The sequence below is a fragment of the Haliotis rufescens genome, unplaced genomic scaffold (genome assembly GCF_023055435.1).
Source record: "Haliotis rufescens isolate VD_foot unplaced genomic scaffold, xgHalRufe1.0.p SCAF_7, whole genome shotgun sequence".
NCBI lineage: Eukaryota > Metazoa > Mollusca > Gastropoda > Lepetellida > Haliotidae > Haliotis > Haliotis rufescens.
The window spans coordinates 8,938,885-8,958,138 of NW_025964361.1; the positions used below are offsets into that span (position 1 = coordinate 8,938,885).

A 19,254-nucleotide genomic window follows, 5' to 3' on the forward strand; every position below is an offset into this window, starting at 1 on the left:
TGAGTGTGATTATCTGAAGATATCGGTCAACCCTACGAGTCTACTGACAGCAATTCTACTTCCCAGACAAATAAAATGTTTACTTTTCAGTTAACCATACCATTCATTTTACACAAGGTCATATAAATGAAAATACGACCATTGTCGGAAATACAAGATATTGAAAAAGATCTTCACATGGTATTATCATGAGCTATTTTAAGTTGCAATTTTTGGTCCAAGTTGAAACTATTTGGGACCAGGGGAAATTCTCAGGCTTTGGTCCAAAACTCTTGCCCGATTTTTCAACCCCTGAAAACTATTTAGGAGCATATGCATCATTGTAAAATAAATTGAAATCTAAGGTTGAAAAACAACAAAAAATACACAGATTTGTCTTCGTTGTTGCAGCTGTAAACAGCATGATGCCGACACTGTTGGAGAAATATGATGCCGAGAACCAACTGGCTGTTCTCATGAGGTAAAGAAAAAACACATGCCTAGATATGAGTTTTTTGTCGTGGCTTAGCAGAATCACTAGTTTTTGTTTCGAAGTTGTTTCAGTTGTTATTGTAAAGATGCAGTGCTTGGTTGTGTAATAATGTATCCTCTTTCAGAATGGAAAACAAAGAGAAAGTGGACTCAGAACAGAAAGACCCTAAGGAAGAAGGGTCAACAGAAAGTGATGAAGAGGAACAAAGAGGTCCAGATGGAGAGAAGAAGAAAAGGATAATGGGACCTCGTAAAAAGTTTGAATGGACAGATCATGTCAGGTTTGGACAAACTTCAGTTTTGGATGCCTTATTTCTCCTTCAAACTTTACATTATAATTACAGCATGTTCAGATAAATTAAACTCGCATGGCAATATTTTTTTGTAAGATTTTCTCCTTGCCAAGGTTTAGTTTTAATACCACCAAAGTTGTACTGAGGATAAAACGAACTCGCATCATATAAAAAATATGATGTTAAATTTTCTCCTTACCATATTTGTTGGATTCAAGTGGTTCAACTAGATGGAAAGAAGACAAGAATTAACAATCAGGGTGAAACATGAATATGTCAGATACTTGTTGGCTATTTTGGTGTACAAAGGAAGGGTTTTGGCACGTACATACTTACATGCTTTGCAGGTCTCTTTACTTATTGACATGCTTTCTCAGGAATCTGCTGTGTGAAGTCACAAAGGTAAAGATGAAGACTTTTGCTGCTGCTAAGCAGAGGGGGCAGACTGCTGAGGAATATGTACGATTCTTCCTTGGCGCCGATGTACTACCAATATGGCCAAAAGGTTGGATGCAGACCCGGTTAGTACGGAACACCTGAGGGTTTGGTCTGCTGTGTGATTGTCCTTAAGGGGAATCAGCAGGACCCCCCCAGGCTTGTAAGATGAAGAGCGGAATAAAATAGTAATAGGGAAGACGAGGGCGCTTGCACAAAGTGATTTTAGTGCTGTTGATAGGCCAGTGTTGAAGTTTTTATCATAATTCTGTTATCGCATTGTACAAGAGGGCCTCAACAGCTTCTGTGTATTCTGCTCCAGGCACAAGTACACAAAACATGCTGTTGTGATTCAGTTGTTTTGCTGTTTAGTCAAAGCCTGTGCACTCTACCAGTGAGATGAAGAGGGGAGGTAACTGGGTGGGGAACAGATTTGTAGTTCATGAAAGTCCACAGACTGTCTTGGAATGTGTAGTCATTTGATTAAACATTGTAGTCAACACCTTCAGTTGCTGTATGACTTGAGAGGAAGGGCTAGACTAGAGGCTCAGGTAGATTTTTGTCTTTGATGTCATGTCTAGGTCAACTTGTCCAACTCAGATCCATTGCTCATAGGATTCTTATATGGTGTTGACAGTAGCTATGCAGAAAATAACACTCTTATCCATTACTGTTACATGTGTCAATATTAATTGGATTTACAGTGTGTTTGTCTATCATGAGTTGCGTATCATGTCTATTGTGTATAAAATATTTTGTTTGTATATTTTGACATCTTATCTGTATTCATAGTTTGACCCTCAAATTCTATTTGTATTTGGTGATGCCACATCTCTACAACAGAAGTGTTTTTGAATTTGAAATTTGGAACATGAAGTGTCGTTCTAGAGACCTGGATCCACTTGCACAGAGTGATTTTAGTGCTGAGATGATTGTAACTCCAATACTTTAACATAGGCTTAAGATAATCTTAGCACTAAGATGGCTTTGTGCAAGTGGGCCCTGAGCTTTAGAGGTCAAATCTTTTGGTGGCTATGTTACAAATGTCACTTTTACCTGCTATTCAGAATTTTGTTCATGTAGCGATGTGTATTTTGATAAACACTAAACATGCTCTAGACTACTGTTGTGAAAGAAATGTGTACTTACATATTTCTATTTTTGTCCTTTTTCCATGCGCCTAGAATGCTGTACAAGGAGAGCAGAGCTGCTCATGCCTTATGGACAAACCCGTGAGTGTACTTCTTGGCAGTGGTTGTAATATGTGAAACTATGGCTATTGTAAGGGTGAAACGATCCACCGATATTCGATGCATGGCGATACTTGACCCACGATACGATATACGATAAACATGGGCCCATTTATCGATACGCCACGATACGAACGCAAATCTCAAGTCCAGCGTTTCCTCGCTATTGTGCCTTTCAATAAACCGCTAACTTGGTTATAGCGCGCGCTAACGCATGGCTCCCCAAAACGTACTTACATTTTTAAAAAGCTCAGGTTTTACACCGACAGATGTTTTTCCCCATCTCATAAAACATTATCAGCTGATCACCGCAAGCACATAACACCGAAAATACCAGTCAGCAAATCCGAAACTGAAGTACGCAATTCAATACCATTATTATACTATCTTGTTATTAAAACGTGTTCATTGTATATCTGGACTTGTGTATGTAATATATTTGATTAATTTTATTCAAAATTTCATTTAATATTGTTTTCATTAAGTTATGTGAAATCGTGTGTGAAGAGATACAGCAACCACAGTCAGATTACCACTTTTGACACATTGAAACAAACTTTAGTTGCTAGAGAATGGATACATATATTAAAAATGCCATACTTTGACTCGTTAAAAGTCATATTTGTGGCAATTTGGCTAATATATGTCAACATAACGTTATCGCAATTGAAATACATGTAGCACGGGAAGTCCCTAGGGTGACTGGTCAAATTGTTCCATACGTAAAAATATCCTGCAACAGCAATCACCAGTATGCTGCACTTGTGGTTATTATAATTATAAATATATATATAGTAAAAGCTGCAACTAAGGTAACACGATATTGGAATAAATATTTCTGATAAAACAATAATTTCAGATACAATTTCTTCGTCCATTGCATCAAAATTCTTTGAAGTTGTATCTCTGGTGGAGTACAATAATTATTTTCTGTTGTTTGAACTTTGAATTGTTTTGAAGGAAAGTTGAACAACTTCAGTAGTCTTGTTATTATAAAATAATTTTGACTGTTCCAAAATCATGAAAGGTTCAATCTTGACATGCTTTAAGTCTTGTTTTTTTTAGCATTGCGTATCGAGATACGTATCGTATCCTGACCAGAATATCGAGATGCGTATCGTATCGTGACCTTCCTGTATCGTTGCAGCCCTAGGCTATTGCATTGTTTAAAATATGTATTGTGGTCCCTATTAATTGAATAGAAGTTGAAGAAAAGTGAAATTTTCCACTTGTATCTGTGTCTAGTGGTAAAAAGTTCCAATTCTAAAATATTGACATGGAGAAACCCTTCAAATCTGTTGATTCTGCTTCCGAAATTTAACAGATTCAAGAAATTTCTCTGACTTAAACCATGTTATAGTTGATACATAATTTCCCTGTGTTTCTGCATAACGACCTTTAGTTGCATAAGGTTTTCATCTGCAACACAAACAGTGTGATGTCATCAAAGATTTTGGTCTAATTAGAAGATCCTAAGTGAACATTGCCAACATGTATCTATATTGCAGTGTCTTTCTGTTGAATATTTGTGACTACAGGAGGTAAGGGACCTTATAGGTGAAAAATCACGTTTGACTTTTTATTATATTTTAAACTACAATATCTTCGGCACTCAAAAATACAATTCACAAGCTTCAATTCATATTTATTACACAGATACATGATATGACTCATTTTCTGACTTATTACTCTTCATGCAATAATTACAGTTTTTAGACATAATGTCTGATGAATTATAAGTAGATATGTGTGCTGAAAGGTTTTAAAGTAATGTTATTTTTGCACAGTCCACTAACAATTGAGATCTTCACTGAAGTAAGTTAAAGTAAGACGTCTTTATCATGTCACAGCACAATTGTATCTGAGCATCCATAAGGTCCCTTTTCTCCTGGTGGGTCATATTTATTGACGATGCTGTATGGAAAATAAGGGTGGTTGGGAGCCTAATGGTTGAAGCACTCACTGATGACAAAGGCCTGGGTTCGAGTTCCAACATGGGTTCAATGTATGAAGCTCATTTCTGTTTTCAGTCAGCTGTATAGAAAAAAATGTATGAACATTGTTCAGTGAAATCTTCTTCTCAAGATTGTTTTCTGTCTCTGTATTTTCCAGTCAGAAACCAAGGAAGTCCCTTCAAGGACCTAACAAGACTGCATCCCCCACCCCTACCTCTGTGCCCTTTGGGTCCCGTAGCAATAACAACAGCATCATTGAGATATTTGATTCCGTAGACAATGATACCTTCAAAGAGGGATCAGGTTCCGACAAGGAAACCGGCACCTTGCGACTTGAAGACTATATGGACATTACAGATGTGGATAACATGTTGTCTGAAATCAGTAAAACTGATAACGACACAAGTATGCCTACTATTCTGGATTATGCGGACAAAATGAACACAAGTGCTACAGGTTTTACCCCTGACGTTAAGAAACAACCTGGGGCTGTGGAGAATCCACAAGTGAGGCCGCATTCCACAGGCCAAGCTGTTGCTAGTGTGCAGAAGAGTCGAGATGTGAAGCATGGACTGGTAACTGAAATGTTGCAGAGTCCACTTCCATCAACACCTAATACTGCTAAGTTATCAACACCTAACATTTTATCACCACAAACTGAAACTGTTACCCAGAAAAGTGCTTATATGGCTGAATTTGAGAAACATTTAATGGCAACCACAACATTAAAAGAATCACCTCCAAAACCTCAGGGCTCCCCTAATGAGCAATCTGCCTCATCTAAACTGCAGTCAATGCTGGCACAAGCACAAGCCAGTAGTAGCCAGCATGTGAAGCAGAACCTTGCAACTCCTAAAACCTCACACGTCAGCAGTGCCCAGCATGACCAAGCTCTCCAAGACATACAGAAGAAATTAGCTTCATCCCCTCAGGCCCATAACAGACTCTCTTTGGGGCAGAACACTGTCTCTAAACCACTCGCGACCTCGCTTAAAACATCAAGCCCTCTGAGCCAGAAAATGCAGGGCTCTCCTTCGCAAACTATTCACAACCCTCACTCTACCCAACCACATAAACTCTCACTATCTCAAGGAACGAAATCATTGTCTGCTCAACCTCAGAAATCACCATCTGTTCAACAGCAGAAAACAACGTCTGTTCAACAACAAAAAACACCATCGTTCCAGCAACAGAAAGCACCATCACTCCAGCAACAGAAAGCACCATCACTCCAGCAACAGAAAGCACCATCGCTCCAGCAACAGAAAGCACCATCACTCCAGCAACAGAAAGCTCCATTGCTCCAGCAACAGAAAGCACCATTGCTCCAGCAACAGAAAGCACCATCACTCCAGCAACAGAAAGCACCATCGCTCCAGCAACAAAAAACACCATCAACTCAAGCACAGAAAATATCGGTTGGACAGGTTGCTGGTCTGCACAAGAAACAATATACTTCAGAATCAAGGCAAAAGGTGGAGTCATCTGCTCCTAAGGACCTCGTTGTGCCAAGCTCTTTGTCCTCTGCCTCCATAGACCAGGAGGCAGTGAAGCAGTTGCATCAGCAGCTCTTGCAGTTAGCCAATGCTCAGTACAAACCTCCAAGTAAGTCGGTCAGCAGCAGCAAGGCAGGACAGGATTCTGTTGTGGGACAGTTGTTTAAACAGCCACTTCCTGCAAATATGGCAGCTCAACAAAGGCAGATGCAACCTGGCAAGACCTCAGTTACATCTGCCTTAAAAATAGACACTCAGAACTCAATGGGAGCATCACCACAAAGACATTCCCCTCAGGATCAGTTGAGAATGTCCCCTCAAAGTCAGAGACATGCAAGTCCAAGTCAGAAGCAGACGTCATCTGTTCATATGTCTGGAGGATCTCTTCATTCCCCTACCAGCAGTAGGAAATCTCCAGGTGAAGTGTCAGGTAAGGTTCCGGCTGGTATGGGTAACCAGCTCTCCCCAAACCAGGCACGGGCACTGCTCAGTATGCAAAGCCCAAGTGACAGTCTAGCTCATGCTAAACGAAGTGCTAGTGCTAATGACGCCTTATCTAGGAAAAAAAGTGTTGAGAAATCTATACTAGAGAAAGTGATTGAAGATTATACAATGGAGATGAAAGTTAAAGAACAGCAGCAGCAGCAGTTTGCTGGCTCAGGGCAACTTCAGGTGACGGCTCCTGCCCTCAGTCCATCTCAGGGATCCTTGCCTCGAACAATGTGGCAGCAAACTACAGGCAGCTCCCCTACAGCCACTGGCACCAGTCGCATGTCGGCATTCAGCCCTCCCTCAGGAACAAACAAACCAACCAAATCAGTGTCTCCAATGGTTATGTCAGGCTATCAGGGTGTCAAGATGCCAAGTTTGTCAAAGGACTCTCCGACATCAACATATTCTCTCAGCCTTCAGAACATGCAGCAGCGGAGCAGGGCTCAGGACTTGATAGCAGGTAGGACCAATTTAGGTGTGATATGGAAAGTTCAATGACCTCATATAATTTGTTCAGCCCAACCTTACTTTAATTTAATCCTGTGTAAAGTTCAGGTCTGGATAGAGCCCCAGAACCTAATGCTTTGTTTGTGAGAGGCAAATGAATCAGAAATGAGAGGATGTAATGGCCCCTGCATGCGAAATCAGTGGGGATGTGTCAATCAGTGGGGATGTGGGGATCAGTGGGTCTTAAGTCAAGTTACAAAATCAGTGGGGATTTGATTGTGTGTCATCATGCCAGGGCAACAGGGTCAGGTGCTTTCCCTCCTGACTGACTAGGTCAACGCTCAAGCCATAGAACTGGGATATTGCTGACAGGGGGGAAAACTTCATTCCGTCATTCGCTCACATACTAAGTGGCCCGCGAAGATTTAGGTTAGATTAGGTCTTCAGCTACCCATGCTTGCCATAGCAAGCGACAAGACTTATCGTAAGAGGCGACTAATGGGATCGGGTGGTCAGGCTCGCTGACTTGGTTCATGCATGTCATCATATCTCAATTGTGTAGATTGAAGCTCATAATATCAGTCACTGGATTGTCTGGTCCAGACTCTATTATTTACAGACCGCTGTCATAAAGCTGGAATATTGCTCAGTGCGGCGTTAAACAACAACAAACAAACAAAACAAACAAATACCTAGTGCCTCAATTGTCAGGTATTTGTCATCCTGGTCATTAGAAGCCAAACAGATTTGGTAAGAGCCATCTTGAAAGAAATCTTCTTCTCTTCAGGCACCCGTGTTTCTGCACCCCAGCCTGCTCATAGCTCAATGTCCCCAAATGCCGCTGCCATCAGCACTTTTCCCAGTCATTCCCAGCCTCCAGCAGCTCATTCCACACTCCCTGCGAACCAGCACCAGATGGCGGGTGAGTACTGGACATGGACACAACTGGTGCATACAACCCAGGGGAGTCTGACCAGGGGAAACATCCAGGGCCTCGTTCAACACTAGATCTTAGCACTGCGACTATCATGAGCACTGTAAATCTTGAAATTATCGCGAGCATGAATTTCATGTTAATACAAAAAATGTGAGTGGTCTTTACTCGCATTAACTTATCTTTGCATCTATGTCTCCAAAATGACAGTCACAACAAGACGGCCTACTTTGGATAGCGGAAAGTCCGATTAATATTGAGTTGCATTTTTGGCTAAGGATCAGCAGTGCTGAGGTCAAATTAAGTAACAAGGCCCAGTTATCTTTGCCTGTTAGCCATAACTTTAATGTGGATATATTTGTCACGATCTCTGCTGTATAGATTGAACTTCAGTGGCTGACCAATTATCTGATGATTGGTTATCCAAAAGTGATGCTGGGTTGTCTGGACTGGGTCCGATGGTTTTGCCCGCTGTTGTGATATAGCTGTAATGCGCTTACAAGAGTAATAAAATTTTGTTCACTCGCTCTGACAAGCAATTTATTATAAGGGATGTGTACAGTGGATAGCACTGTACAAGACACTCGGACAGTTACTGAATTCTCTCAGAATGGGAACTATATATGTTGACTTGATCAGACACTGATACAAATCTGTCCAGATGGATGCAATGTTGAGCTGCTCATGTTGCTGTTTGTACCTCCAAAGGAATTTGTGGCTTTGTTTATGGTTATGTCTTCTGACATTTTAGTGGATGGTAATTCTGTCATGAGGGGTGTTTTCTTTGCCATATCTTATGGCATGCCTGTCTGAAATTGGTAGCTGAGAATATCCAGATGGACCATTTAGAAAAAATTGAAAATCCAATGTCCAATCATTTTTTCTTCATTTCTGTGAGACAATAATGTAAATAAAACATCTGTTCTCGATGTCCTTGCCTTGTCAGAAAGAGATGAATGCCTTGTATTTAGGTTGTTGTGATCTGTGCAAGTTGGACTCAAACCAACATTATGCAAGATGAGGATAATTCTGTACTGCAATGTAGTTTCTCATCTACTCTACAGCTTCAAAGCTTTGCTTTTGCATTTAACATGTTTTGCTTTGTGCTCTGATATAGCATGATGTGTCTCCCATTATCTTTATCAACTCAAGTTCTCTAGTGTTGTTTAATAAGTATTTGAATTCTTTTTGTGTTTCATTTCTAATGTAAGCATTAAATTTGTTGAAAGTACCAAAAAACAACTTGTTTCACTTGGACGAAAATCGTGCTTGAGTTTTAAAGCGTAGCTGGGAGACACACAGTGTTGTCAGATAGTGCTTTGTGCCTTTCAGGGTTACCTCCCCCTCTCGGCAGCCCACACCTCTTCCTGCCGTCTGCCACACCCACAACCACAGTCGCTGCCATGTATGGTAGGACACTGCCAGGTAGGGGGGAGAACTCACTGCTCTGCTTTAAGAAGATCTAGGTCTAGTCTAGATGCATCATCATGTAGAAGTTATGTTTCATAATTCACTTGTCTCCTCAGTCATGAGACTTCCATTCGCAGTGAACAGCTGATTCTGTGCTGTGAGTTTTCTTTAAGACCATACTGCCAATAACACCTCCACCCACTCCCATACCATCAGTATTATTGAGAGTAACTATCATATTTGCTCTTAGCCATCGGATATATGAAACAAGACATTAGTTTGATAACTCTGTCTTACTTAATGTCGTGGGGGCACGGTCGGCCCAGTCGTCTAAGGTGCCACAGCGTTAGAAATTGCCAAACTGCCCAAAAGTTAAGGTATCATAAGGACTAGCAGAAATTTGTAATTTTTAAGGGTTTTGCTACATATTACCATGACAAGGACTAGTCGACTAAATATGTTAGTTTCTAACCCTGCGCCACTATTGACTGTGGGTTTGAATCCTGGTTTGCCCGATTATGTTCTAAGCAGCATTGAACCCAGCTCATTAGCTCACTCACTCACTCACTCACTTAATTATTGTGCTCCATCTAAACATATAGAAGTGCATAAAATATGTTTAAAGTGATGCTTTGTTAGTTTGAGAGGTTGTGTTTTCGTCTCAAACTGAATAAGAGAATTTCAAAAATTGCTTCTTTCAGCATATGAAGTTCTCTTCTTTCATTTCTGCCTGAAATGCATTGGCCTGTTTTATTGATTGTCTTCAACATTAATTCAAATATTCTTCATGTGGCTGATTCTGTCTAGTTTTCTGCTTGCATGTAAATCAGGACTCCGATGTGTTTATGCTCATCTTCCCTAGGCAAGGGAGTTAACTGACTGTAAAAGTCCAGTTCCCACCCTTTCCGAACTAGGCTGGAATTTTTGGGCTCAATCGTAGCACCATCAGTGGCTATTACGAGTTATGTCCCTTCTATGTCCCTTCTATGTCCCTCCTATGTCCCTCCTATTGACCAATCAGTTTCCACCTCTCATGTCACTTGCATTTGCTTCTGACAAAATTGTGTTGCCCAGTCAAGACGATCTGATCGATAAACAAAATCTATATTGTGATAAAATGGATCTACTTCGCGAAGTGCATCAAATCGCATGTGTACCTTGATTAAAATATCTGTTAATGCTGAGTTGGCGGTACACATGCTTTGCAAATCCTGCAATTGACCGATATCTGCACGGCAGTTTACGAACCAGATGTCGATTTCTTTTACGATTTTGATTGGACAATGCATAGACTCATTAGTCCAGCCAGAATATAACTCCAGCATTATTTATTATTCCAGCCTAGTTCGGCAAGGGTGGAAACTTGACTTTATGGTCAGTTAATTCCCTTGCCTCAGAAAGATGGTTTATGCTTAACCTGTTGAAGATGTAACGAAAGATGTAAGATTTTAAGCTTAAAAGCTTCAGTGAAGATAGAGTATTAAAACTGTTTGCTGCTTTTGCTGTTTGAAGTAGTCCTACTAATGTCCGCTTGCCTCCAAATGAGAAAGATGAATTGCAAAATAACTCAAGATTGGGAATAGTCTATTAAATGTCAATACAGTACACAGCAATGAATATCCTGTAATATCTGCTGTTTATTTTTATTCCTATCACTGGATAGGTTGGAAATCATTCCCCGTACCCTTGTGTAGCATGTGTAGTACGTGTTTGCGCTGTTCCTCCTACTGTTTTGCCCGCTGCATTCAAGATGTCAACTTGTACACATAACAACATGATAGTCTCTTACGCAACTTTTTCCAGTAATGGGAATAAAAATAAAAAACAGCCAATATTCTTAGATACAGGTTGCCGTGTACTGTATTGACATTTAATAGACTGTTTCTGATTTTGAGTTATTTGCAATTCATCGTTCTCATTTGGAGCTAAACGGACTATAGTATTAGTTACTGTTGTGGGTTTGACTATATAATATTCTTGGCGTAGGGGATCTGTTTTTAATGACTGCGTTAAAACATGCACATTTCTTTCTCTGAAATGAGGAGCCAGAAATAATTTAGTTACCTGCGATGTGATATTTTATGGACCCGTGGAATAGGTCTTCAGTAACCCATGCTTGCTGTAAAAGGCAACAATGCTTGTCGTAAGAGACGACTAACACGCTTGGGTCACTGACTTCGTTGAAGCATGTCATCGTATTCCAATTGAATGGATCATACACATGATGTCAATCACTGGATTGTCTTCAGACTTATATATGTTTGAATAAAGATAAGACTTCAGTCAACTTCAGTGAATATGCATGACCAGATCGTTTTGTATGTGTATCAAAATACATTTTGCTCGGGCTACTGTCAAACTATTCCCTATCGGGCATTTTGTTCCTATCTCTTGAAACCAACGGTGGGTACCCGGGTAGGGTCGGGTAATAGGGGTGTGGGTACCCAAGTAGTAAATCAGGACTCGTCCCAGCCCTAAAGGATACTATAAAATAGTATTTTATGAGACCATCAAGCATTTCCAGTGAACACTATAGTTTACTGGTGAAACCTGATGACAAGTTCATCTTGCAGTCAGCCTCAACCCCAGAATATTACATGGTCGGCCTGTAAACTAAGTGACAGTCAACACATAATTGTTTTGTGCTCATTAATGATAACCTGCTTATTCCCACCTGACATGTGCAATAATCCTTAGTAAACAAGAGTTATGTCCCTTATACTGCCAAGCATGAAATGATGCATATCTCTTGAAGTGGCATCTAGAAGCTGTGGGCCCAATGGCAGCAATGACTATTCATTTGGTACAGATACAATATTTTTGTCAAGCAACTTGTTTCATAAAGGTGCCAGTAACTGTACTGAACATATGGAAATATTGCATTGAAAGAATCAAAGAAGTTGACATCTTAAGCCAATCCAGTCTTCATCAAAAGACAACTTTGCAGAATGTTCAGTCCTTTTCAGAATTTTGTTTCCCAATTAAGCAACCTTATTTGTCTTGGATCAAGGTCTTGAATTGACTTAGGCTTGGGCCAATTATTGGCAGTTGGAGTTTAAGAAATGCATTGTTTGTTTGCTGTATGAAGTCCCATGATGATATCCATCTAGCTGCTGCAGACATCCCAATATATATAGGGAAGATATCTCACTTTCAGTCACTTTCTTGATCCTGGATCTGAATTTGAATTCTGTCACACTTACTGTAAGATTGTAAGCTAAGTGATTTGCTCACAGCTGTTCATGTCCTGAATCTTTTTGCTGTATTATATTTAAGTGATCTAACCACCATCTGAGAAGGCTTTTGATACAGGAATGATTATTTTGTTTGGTCATTTCAGATCCTTCAAACTCTCCAAACAGATACTGAAGACTGGGACACAGCAGCTGATATGCCGGGGATATGATGCACTCTGCAAGGATAATTCTAGGAAGGGCTCTTGAGCTTTTGGCCCATAAATCTAAAAAAAGGCCCACATTTTTAAAAGCAGTGGGGCTATATAAAATTGTAGTATTTAGGCATCACATAGAAATTGTTCCAAATTTCACTTAACAGTGCTAAATGGACCCACATCAGAAAATTCCCGGAATGGTCCCTGACTGTGTAGATATCTCCATCCACAGACTGTATAGGGAATCTTCATCATTGTCAATACGAAATTGCACATCAGAACTGCCAGCTTCACTGATAAGTTTCATACCTTTTGATATATTTACCCAGTGAGATGTTACATTTCTGTAAGCACTATTAATGCCGTTTGGTACAGACACTATTTAAGTGCTATTGAATTGCACAACTAAGCACTATAGTTTCCCTCAAGTAAAGGTATTTACAGATATTCTCACAATGCAAATACCTTGTGTACGATGCCATACTTCATCCTCCACAAGTGTAAACATGATGAGGTTACTCTCTAGGTATTTCTGTACTTTAAGCTTGGATCATCTCCCTGTTCTGTTATACGGGGAGATAAATGGTTGTGCCGTGTTATTTATTCTGTCATGTATGTGCACATTGTATATTTATGTTTTGAAGTAGTTTAAGAACTCTTTTGACGAGTAACTGCAATCTGGGGTGATTCACAGTCGGAAGACCTATGAGAAACATTTCTCTGTATGTCCTTGTCATTATGTGATACTGGATTGCTTCAGTAGCCAAACATTTGCTAGATTAATTCCTATTCATGCAATAATATTGCTAGATAACATAGTCTTGTAATTTTCATTTAAGTTATCCCACTCCAAATATTTGTTTTTGTACCTCGACATTATTTTAAAGAAACAGTTAGCAGAGCTTCAGAGTGATTTGAAGACTTTGGGGTCAAGTGACCCATTACCTGAGAAAGGCAATGTCACACTTGAGAAATAATGGTCCTAGGGATCCATATTTCTCCGATATTGAGGGTCATTTGTTTTCACAGGGACAAATCACCCAGGCCCCTGGCAGTCTGAAGCACTGAATAACTTATATAGTGTACATTAGACTAGGAGTAAAGGGTCCGCCACATTTAGAATACTCTGTTACTGGTTGTGAAGATAGTTCTTGATAAGGTTTGATATTGAGCGGTTTTCCTCAACATGGAGATATAATAATGTTTACCATCATAATTGAAAACAACAGTTTGTCATAATTGTTTAATGATTTGTGTGGACTGGCACCGTCCACCCTTTACAGCTGTTTCTATATGTAGAGATGGTACGACCTGCTTTCACGTTGAATACATGTTGATATTACTGTTGGTGATTACTGTCATAATGCTATGAAAGGGAGTGTGGTTATTGTGTTCGAAATTAAGCATGTAAGTCTTGGGTCCTTTTCAGGACCCTAATGTTTAACATTATGCATTTAGGTGTGTCTCGATTAAGATTTTACAGCTGGAAACACAAAGGACCCCAGGACCTTCCTTAGTTTCGAACACTGTGTATGTATTGTATTATTTAAGTCATCCACTCAATAGAGTCGTGAAAAATGAGAACATAATTGCCTATCAGTGTTATGTCTACTGCAGCAGGCTTTCAACTATGCATGCTCAACAGACAGAACAGTGTGACACCACATTCTTTGACAATGAAGGAATTCCGTCGGTCATACTCATGTATGAGGGTATCCTCAGAATAATAGGGTAATATGGACAAAAGCCAGGAGGTCCTCATGCCTTGTAAATGATAATAGGATTTATTTGCCTTACCAGGGCTGTAATGGTACACTTTGTCACAATACAAATTGTATCTTGATAGAAAAGTCATGATACGATGCTCTACTACAAAATTTAACTCTTGTTTTGTAAAAGCACCATCTTCTGTCGTCAATCGAAAGACGAGCTAACCAAACCGTATCTTATGAGTATGAGTCATCACTTAAAAGGTTTCAGAACTTCTGTAATTAAGGTCAGAGAAGAATTGTACAATGTATTTTTCAAAGGCGTGAAAGATTTTCATTGTATGTTCATACATCGTGTTACACAGACATCGTCATAGGATACTTTATCATGTCACAAACAATCACGATGTGTCGGAATTTTGGTGAATCAGTAAGGATATATCTTTTACCGTCTTCAATAAACATGATAGGACCATCTGGTAAAATTTTAAGGTTACTACTGTAGTCAAGTTACTTGACAACCTGTCAACCCTGCGAGTTTGGCACCAATGTTGAGGAGGGATATCGGCACCTTTATTGATGCTAATGTTGAGAGGAGGTATGGCACGTTTGTCAAGTGGAGCCAAGAACAAGCCTGAATGTTTCACATCTACTGAACTAGAGGTGATAAGCATAACGCAGATAACTGCTATAATATATGTACAATGTTGTTCATTGGTCATGACATAACTTCTAAGCTTGGGAATATTGTTCTCAAATCAGGGCATTATGAATGTGTAAATAGTCGTACCGTATTACCCCACTTAAGTGTGCTATTGAAGGCCAGTGCTAGTTTTGTTTGCTGCTGATTTAGGTTGCTTAGTTCAATCTTTGTTTTGCGTTTGTTAAAACCATCTTACAATTGTAGATTTGGAATTTGTAAATAATATTCATTATTTTCTGTTTTTAGATAATGAATTGACAGAAAACAGCCAGTATCAATTAAGTGTTGATAGCAATTGTTCAGAGACTAGAAGTTGAAGGTTAGCATGGGTCTCTCTCATTCCATCAATATAACATATATTTTGAGATAATGTGGAGTAAAGTATCTGTGATGAGATCAGGAATTATTATCTGTCATGTTGACAGCTTACGATGCTTATATATCCACAGAAAAATACACAGTTTTTATTACTATGTTCATTTCAAATAAAAAACAAGAAAAAGTAGAATATTAAATTTACCGGTACATATTTCTTTTACCTAAACATTCATCGTTGTCTATACACAACTGTATACCTTCATAAATAGACACAGGATTCATTAGTTCTAATATGTTTGTGTTGTCATTTTTTTTGCAACTTTTCGGCAAGAATGGAAACGTCACAAATTTGAAAAGTAACAAATTGACAAATAACTGCTAAGCTAGTGCTGCCATTGAATTGTATATTCTTTTTTCTGTGGTTCTCTAATTATGTTTCAAAAATTGTTTGTCTTTACCACAAACCTTTATGGAACGACAGTTGTGTTAATGTGTTACTTTTCTGCTTTATTAATTTTTACTCATGAAGAAGGGAACGGTTGTTTGTTGGAAATGCATTTTCAAGGTGATAGAATTTCATTTTATTTTAGATCCTACTTTCAAAAATTGTTTTGATAGAAATATTTTGCATTTCAATTTTTAAAAAATAAAGTATTTTCAAGTTAACAGTTGGCAATTTGTAAACCATTTTTTTTTTTTCACAAGTTCCTGTCAGACTCATAATATGTAGTATCAGTTATTGTGTTCATGTGGACAGGCTGACACAAACCTGTCTAGCAGCCAACTGTACAACTCTCATTCCAGCTTTAATCATTATTCTACCTCCATTGAAATGATGCCACGGTTCATGAAGCTGGCTGTTATCTGAGGGGCAAGATCAGACGACATTAAACATTCATGTGGCAGCTAAAGTTGCCCGAATCATTGCATGTTTAGATGTTTACTGGTAAACAAATGAAGGAAAACTTGTTGCATGCTTTGTGAGTTGGGGTTGAATGATGCATCACCTTGTCTGTGATAAGTTCTACATTTCTAGGTTTGTCAGCACCTTACCCATACTGGTGGGTTTCACCAAAGTGGTAAACAGAGAATTGTATCTCTTCTGGCTTTCCTTCCACATTAAGCTGACACGCCTCGATATAACTAGACTACTTTTCAGAATGGCGTTAAATGCAACTCACTCACTAGTTCCGGTGATAAGTGAATACTAATCGCCCTCCAAATGCGTTTTGGTTTTATGAAACTGGTGAGGGAGCAGATGACCCATTTGTTGAAGGGTTCCAATTCACTGTGCATCTCTTAGGGGGACCAGAGAACTAGGATCGTGAGACCGAATCCAAAAAATCGCCCAGATTATACTTTTTGTTTTGTCAGCACCATACCCATGCCCTGATGTTTCCAAAGTTGTAAATGTCAAAGGCCTGCACTAAATAGGGCTTTCCTCCCACACTTTGCTGACACAGCATGATATAACTGAAATACTGATCAAAGCCGTGTTAAACCATACTTACAACATAGTCATTAATTCGTTGTTGTCTGTCAAATATGCTGAAGATGTATGCACTGCTTGTCACTACATGCACAGGTGTAAGCAATAATTATACTTTCCTAAAATTCAGATTCCTTGACAGCAGTCAATACAGTGTATCAAATACATTCTGGTTGTTTTTTTAATTGGCTATCATACTTTAACTGCTAGTGTCCAAGCAGACAGCTGTTGATCCAGATAACTGACACAGCTAGTGGTTGTTCATGAAACACCTCACAGTAACATAGTGCTAACATATGTTTGTCTCTGGCCAACCAATGACAAGACCTAAGATGTGTAAAAAAGAATAGGGACCAAACAAAATACAAAGTTTGCCAATCATAGTATTCGCTGAGCCCGTTATGAGATGATCAAGCTCCAGAAAAGCGAGAAAATGCATTCCTTTCAACTTTTTCAGAAGTCTTGTCCAGCACATAATGAACACAGCCAGTAGTTTTGTGGTGTATGTTTCAGATGGTTTGGTCTTATAGTGTATACTTTTGACAAATAACATAAATATATAATTATTGGAACACATCATTCTGTAGTTTGTCATCTTCATCTTTGTTTGTTTACCAGTAATGCTCTTCATTATAATAGGTGGTATTTTTGACAAAAAGAATTCTTTATTTAAAAAGTACTGATTCAATGTCAGCATCTTGTTTAGATAGTAATTGAAGAATTTATACCAGGTGGACTGTTCTTTAACGTAGGTTACAGATTACTATTATCAGAACGAAACTTGATTGTGTCATGAGAAGACAAGTATGCTGTTAAAGAGACCCACTCAGGCATCTATCTATTGTCTTGTTATAAAGCAATATATCTGTATATTACCGCATGATAATATGTAAATTGTATATATACACCAAGGCTTATTTTCGCAAGCACTGTTGAAAGTTTTGTCTTGTATTGAAATAACTATTTTCCGAGTGATTACTTTTTACACAGTCCTACATGTACAGTGTTAAATAATATGAAAGCGTAATATTTTGAATGGCAATTTTGTGTTATTATTTTTGCAGCATCAAGTAAGGATAATGAGATAACACTCAGTGATGGGGATTTCATTTGATTAAATGATTAATAATGAGGTTCTATCTCAAGCAGCTGGGAATAGATACCAGCTCATTTCTAGTTGTTTTTGGAAAGGCTAGTTGATTGTACAAGACATTACATTAGCCTTGCTTTCTGATCTGATCTTGGAGGGAACCAGATTTTACCATCTGCAGTACTAGAATTCTTGAGTTGACCGTTTTTCAACCTTTCATAAGGCTCTATGTGATTCACCATGCTCTGTGTTACAACGAAGGTAAGATGAAGTTGAGAAACTGACTTGACCAGTTTCTAGTTCTCAAATAAGGTAGGGACAGACCATGGAACAAGTGAAGCTTTGTGTCAATTAGAAATGGTGTTCAGTCATGTTCATATGGCTTTCTTTGCAACGAGGCATGGTGTTCTTGACAGGTCCTCTGATTAAATTGTGTATTGTTTGTACCAGAATCATGTCATTAGAAGTTTCATGTTCTTCAAATTTGAATTCTGTCCATTTAACTGCTTGTATGACATTATCATGACTTGTTTCCGATATACGGATGAACCACATGAATTAACAACTTCATATGTGATGTGCCCTCAAGTTCTTGTTCTGAAAATATCCCAAGCCATCTAAAAATGGGAAAATGTTATCAATAACAAGACTGGTAGTTTCCCTGAACTGTCGATGAAGGCACTGTTCCATGAATTGAAGGAAAATAAATCTTATCACAGGCTGATGATGTGCAAGCAAAGTTTGCAAATGAAAGTGACAGTTCTGGCAAATGTGTGAGAACTCATCAGTGTTTTGTGACCTAGGCACCCAAAAGCAAAGGCACCCCCTTCCCCCAGCTGGTGGATACTGTTCCATTACAATCTCTCCCCTCTTTATGCAAATTTAGCAGTATCCCAATGTTCCCCAATGTTGTACAAAGTTTCAGCACTGTTGATCCATGAAATAAAAAATTAAATTTTCATAGCATTATCTTTGTTTTGTTGTTTGTTCATTATCAATCATTATATGTCTAAAACAAGGCGTAGACCACTTTAGCTCCTGCCGCCACTTGTATAGAGTAACATCTAGTAAGTTGTTAAATTATGGTTATAAAATATAATTAAGTGACTTTCGTCATTTTCAGATATGATAGTATCATACTGCAGTAATCTAGACTTACCCACGATCACAGACTTAAATAGGCTGTATGACAGACTACCGCTTGTAACCCCCCCTGAAGAGTGTTTTAGCTTGACACATGGATTATCTGATATTGTTCAATAACCAGCAAATAGCAAATTCCCTCCACTGATTTACCCGCCTGAGCTAGAAATAAAGGATACCAGTGTTTTATATTTAGTTTGTTTCTTATTAAGGTACATTCAGAGTGAC

At 38.9% G+C, this 19,254-nt stretch overlaps 1 protein-coding gene across 2 annotated transcripts in view; it reads left to right on the forward strand.

Moving 5' to 3' along the window:
- The window catches only part of LOC124144451 (ubinuclein-1-like), a 45,860-nt gene extending 27,011 nt beyond the window's left edge, over nt 1-18,849 (forward strand). The window contains exons 10-17 of one of the 2 annotated variants that reach the window (XM_046513852.2): nt 391-460; nt 597-752; nt 1,142-1,285; nt 2,384-2,431; nt 4,562-6,852; nt 7,627-7,761; nt 9,106-9,198; nt 12,524-18,849. In XM_046513852.2, the coding sequence (XP_046369808.2) occupies nt 391-460; nt 597-752; nt 1,142-1,285; nt 2,384-2,431; nt 4,562-6,852; nt 7,627-7,761; nt 9,106-9,198; nt 12,524-12,552 (2,966 nt within the window). In that variant the 3' untranslated portion in view covers nt 12,553-18,849. The remainder of the gene's footprint in view (nt 1-390; nt 461-596; nt 753-1,141; nt 1,286-2,383; nt 2,432-4,561; nt 6,853-7,626; nt 7,762-9,105; nt 9,199-12,523) is intronic. The other variant, XM_046513853.2, reaches the window with a different exon arrangement.
- The last annotated feature ends 405 nt before the right edge of the window (nt 18,850-19,254 follow it).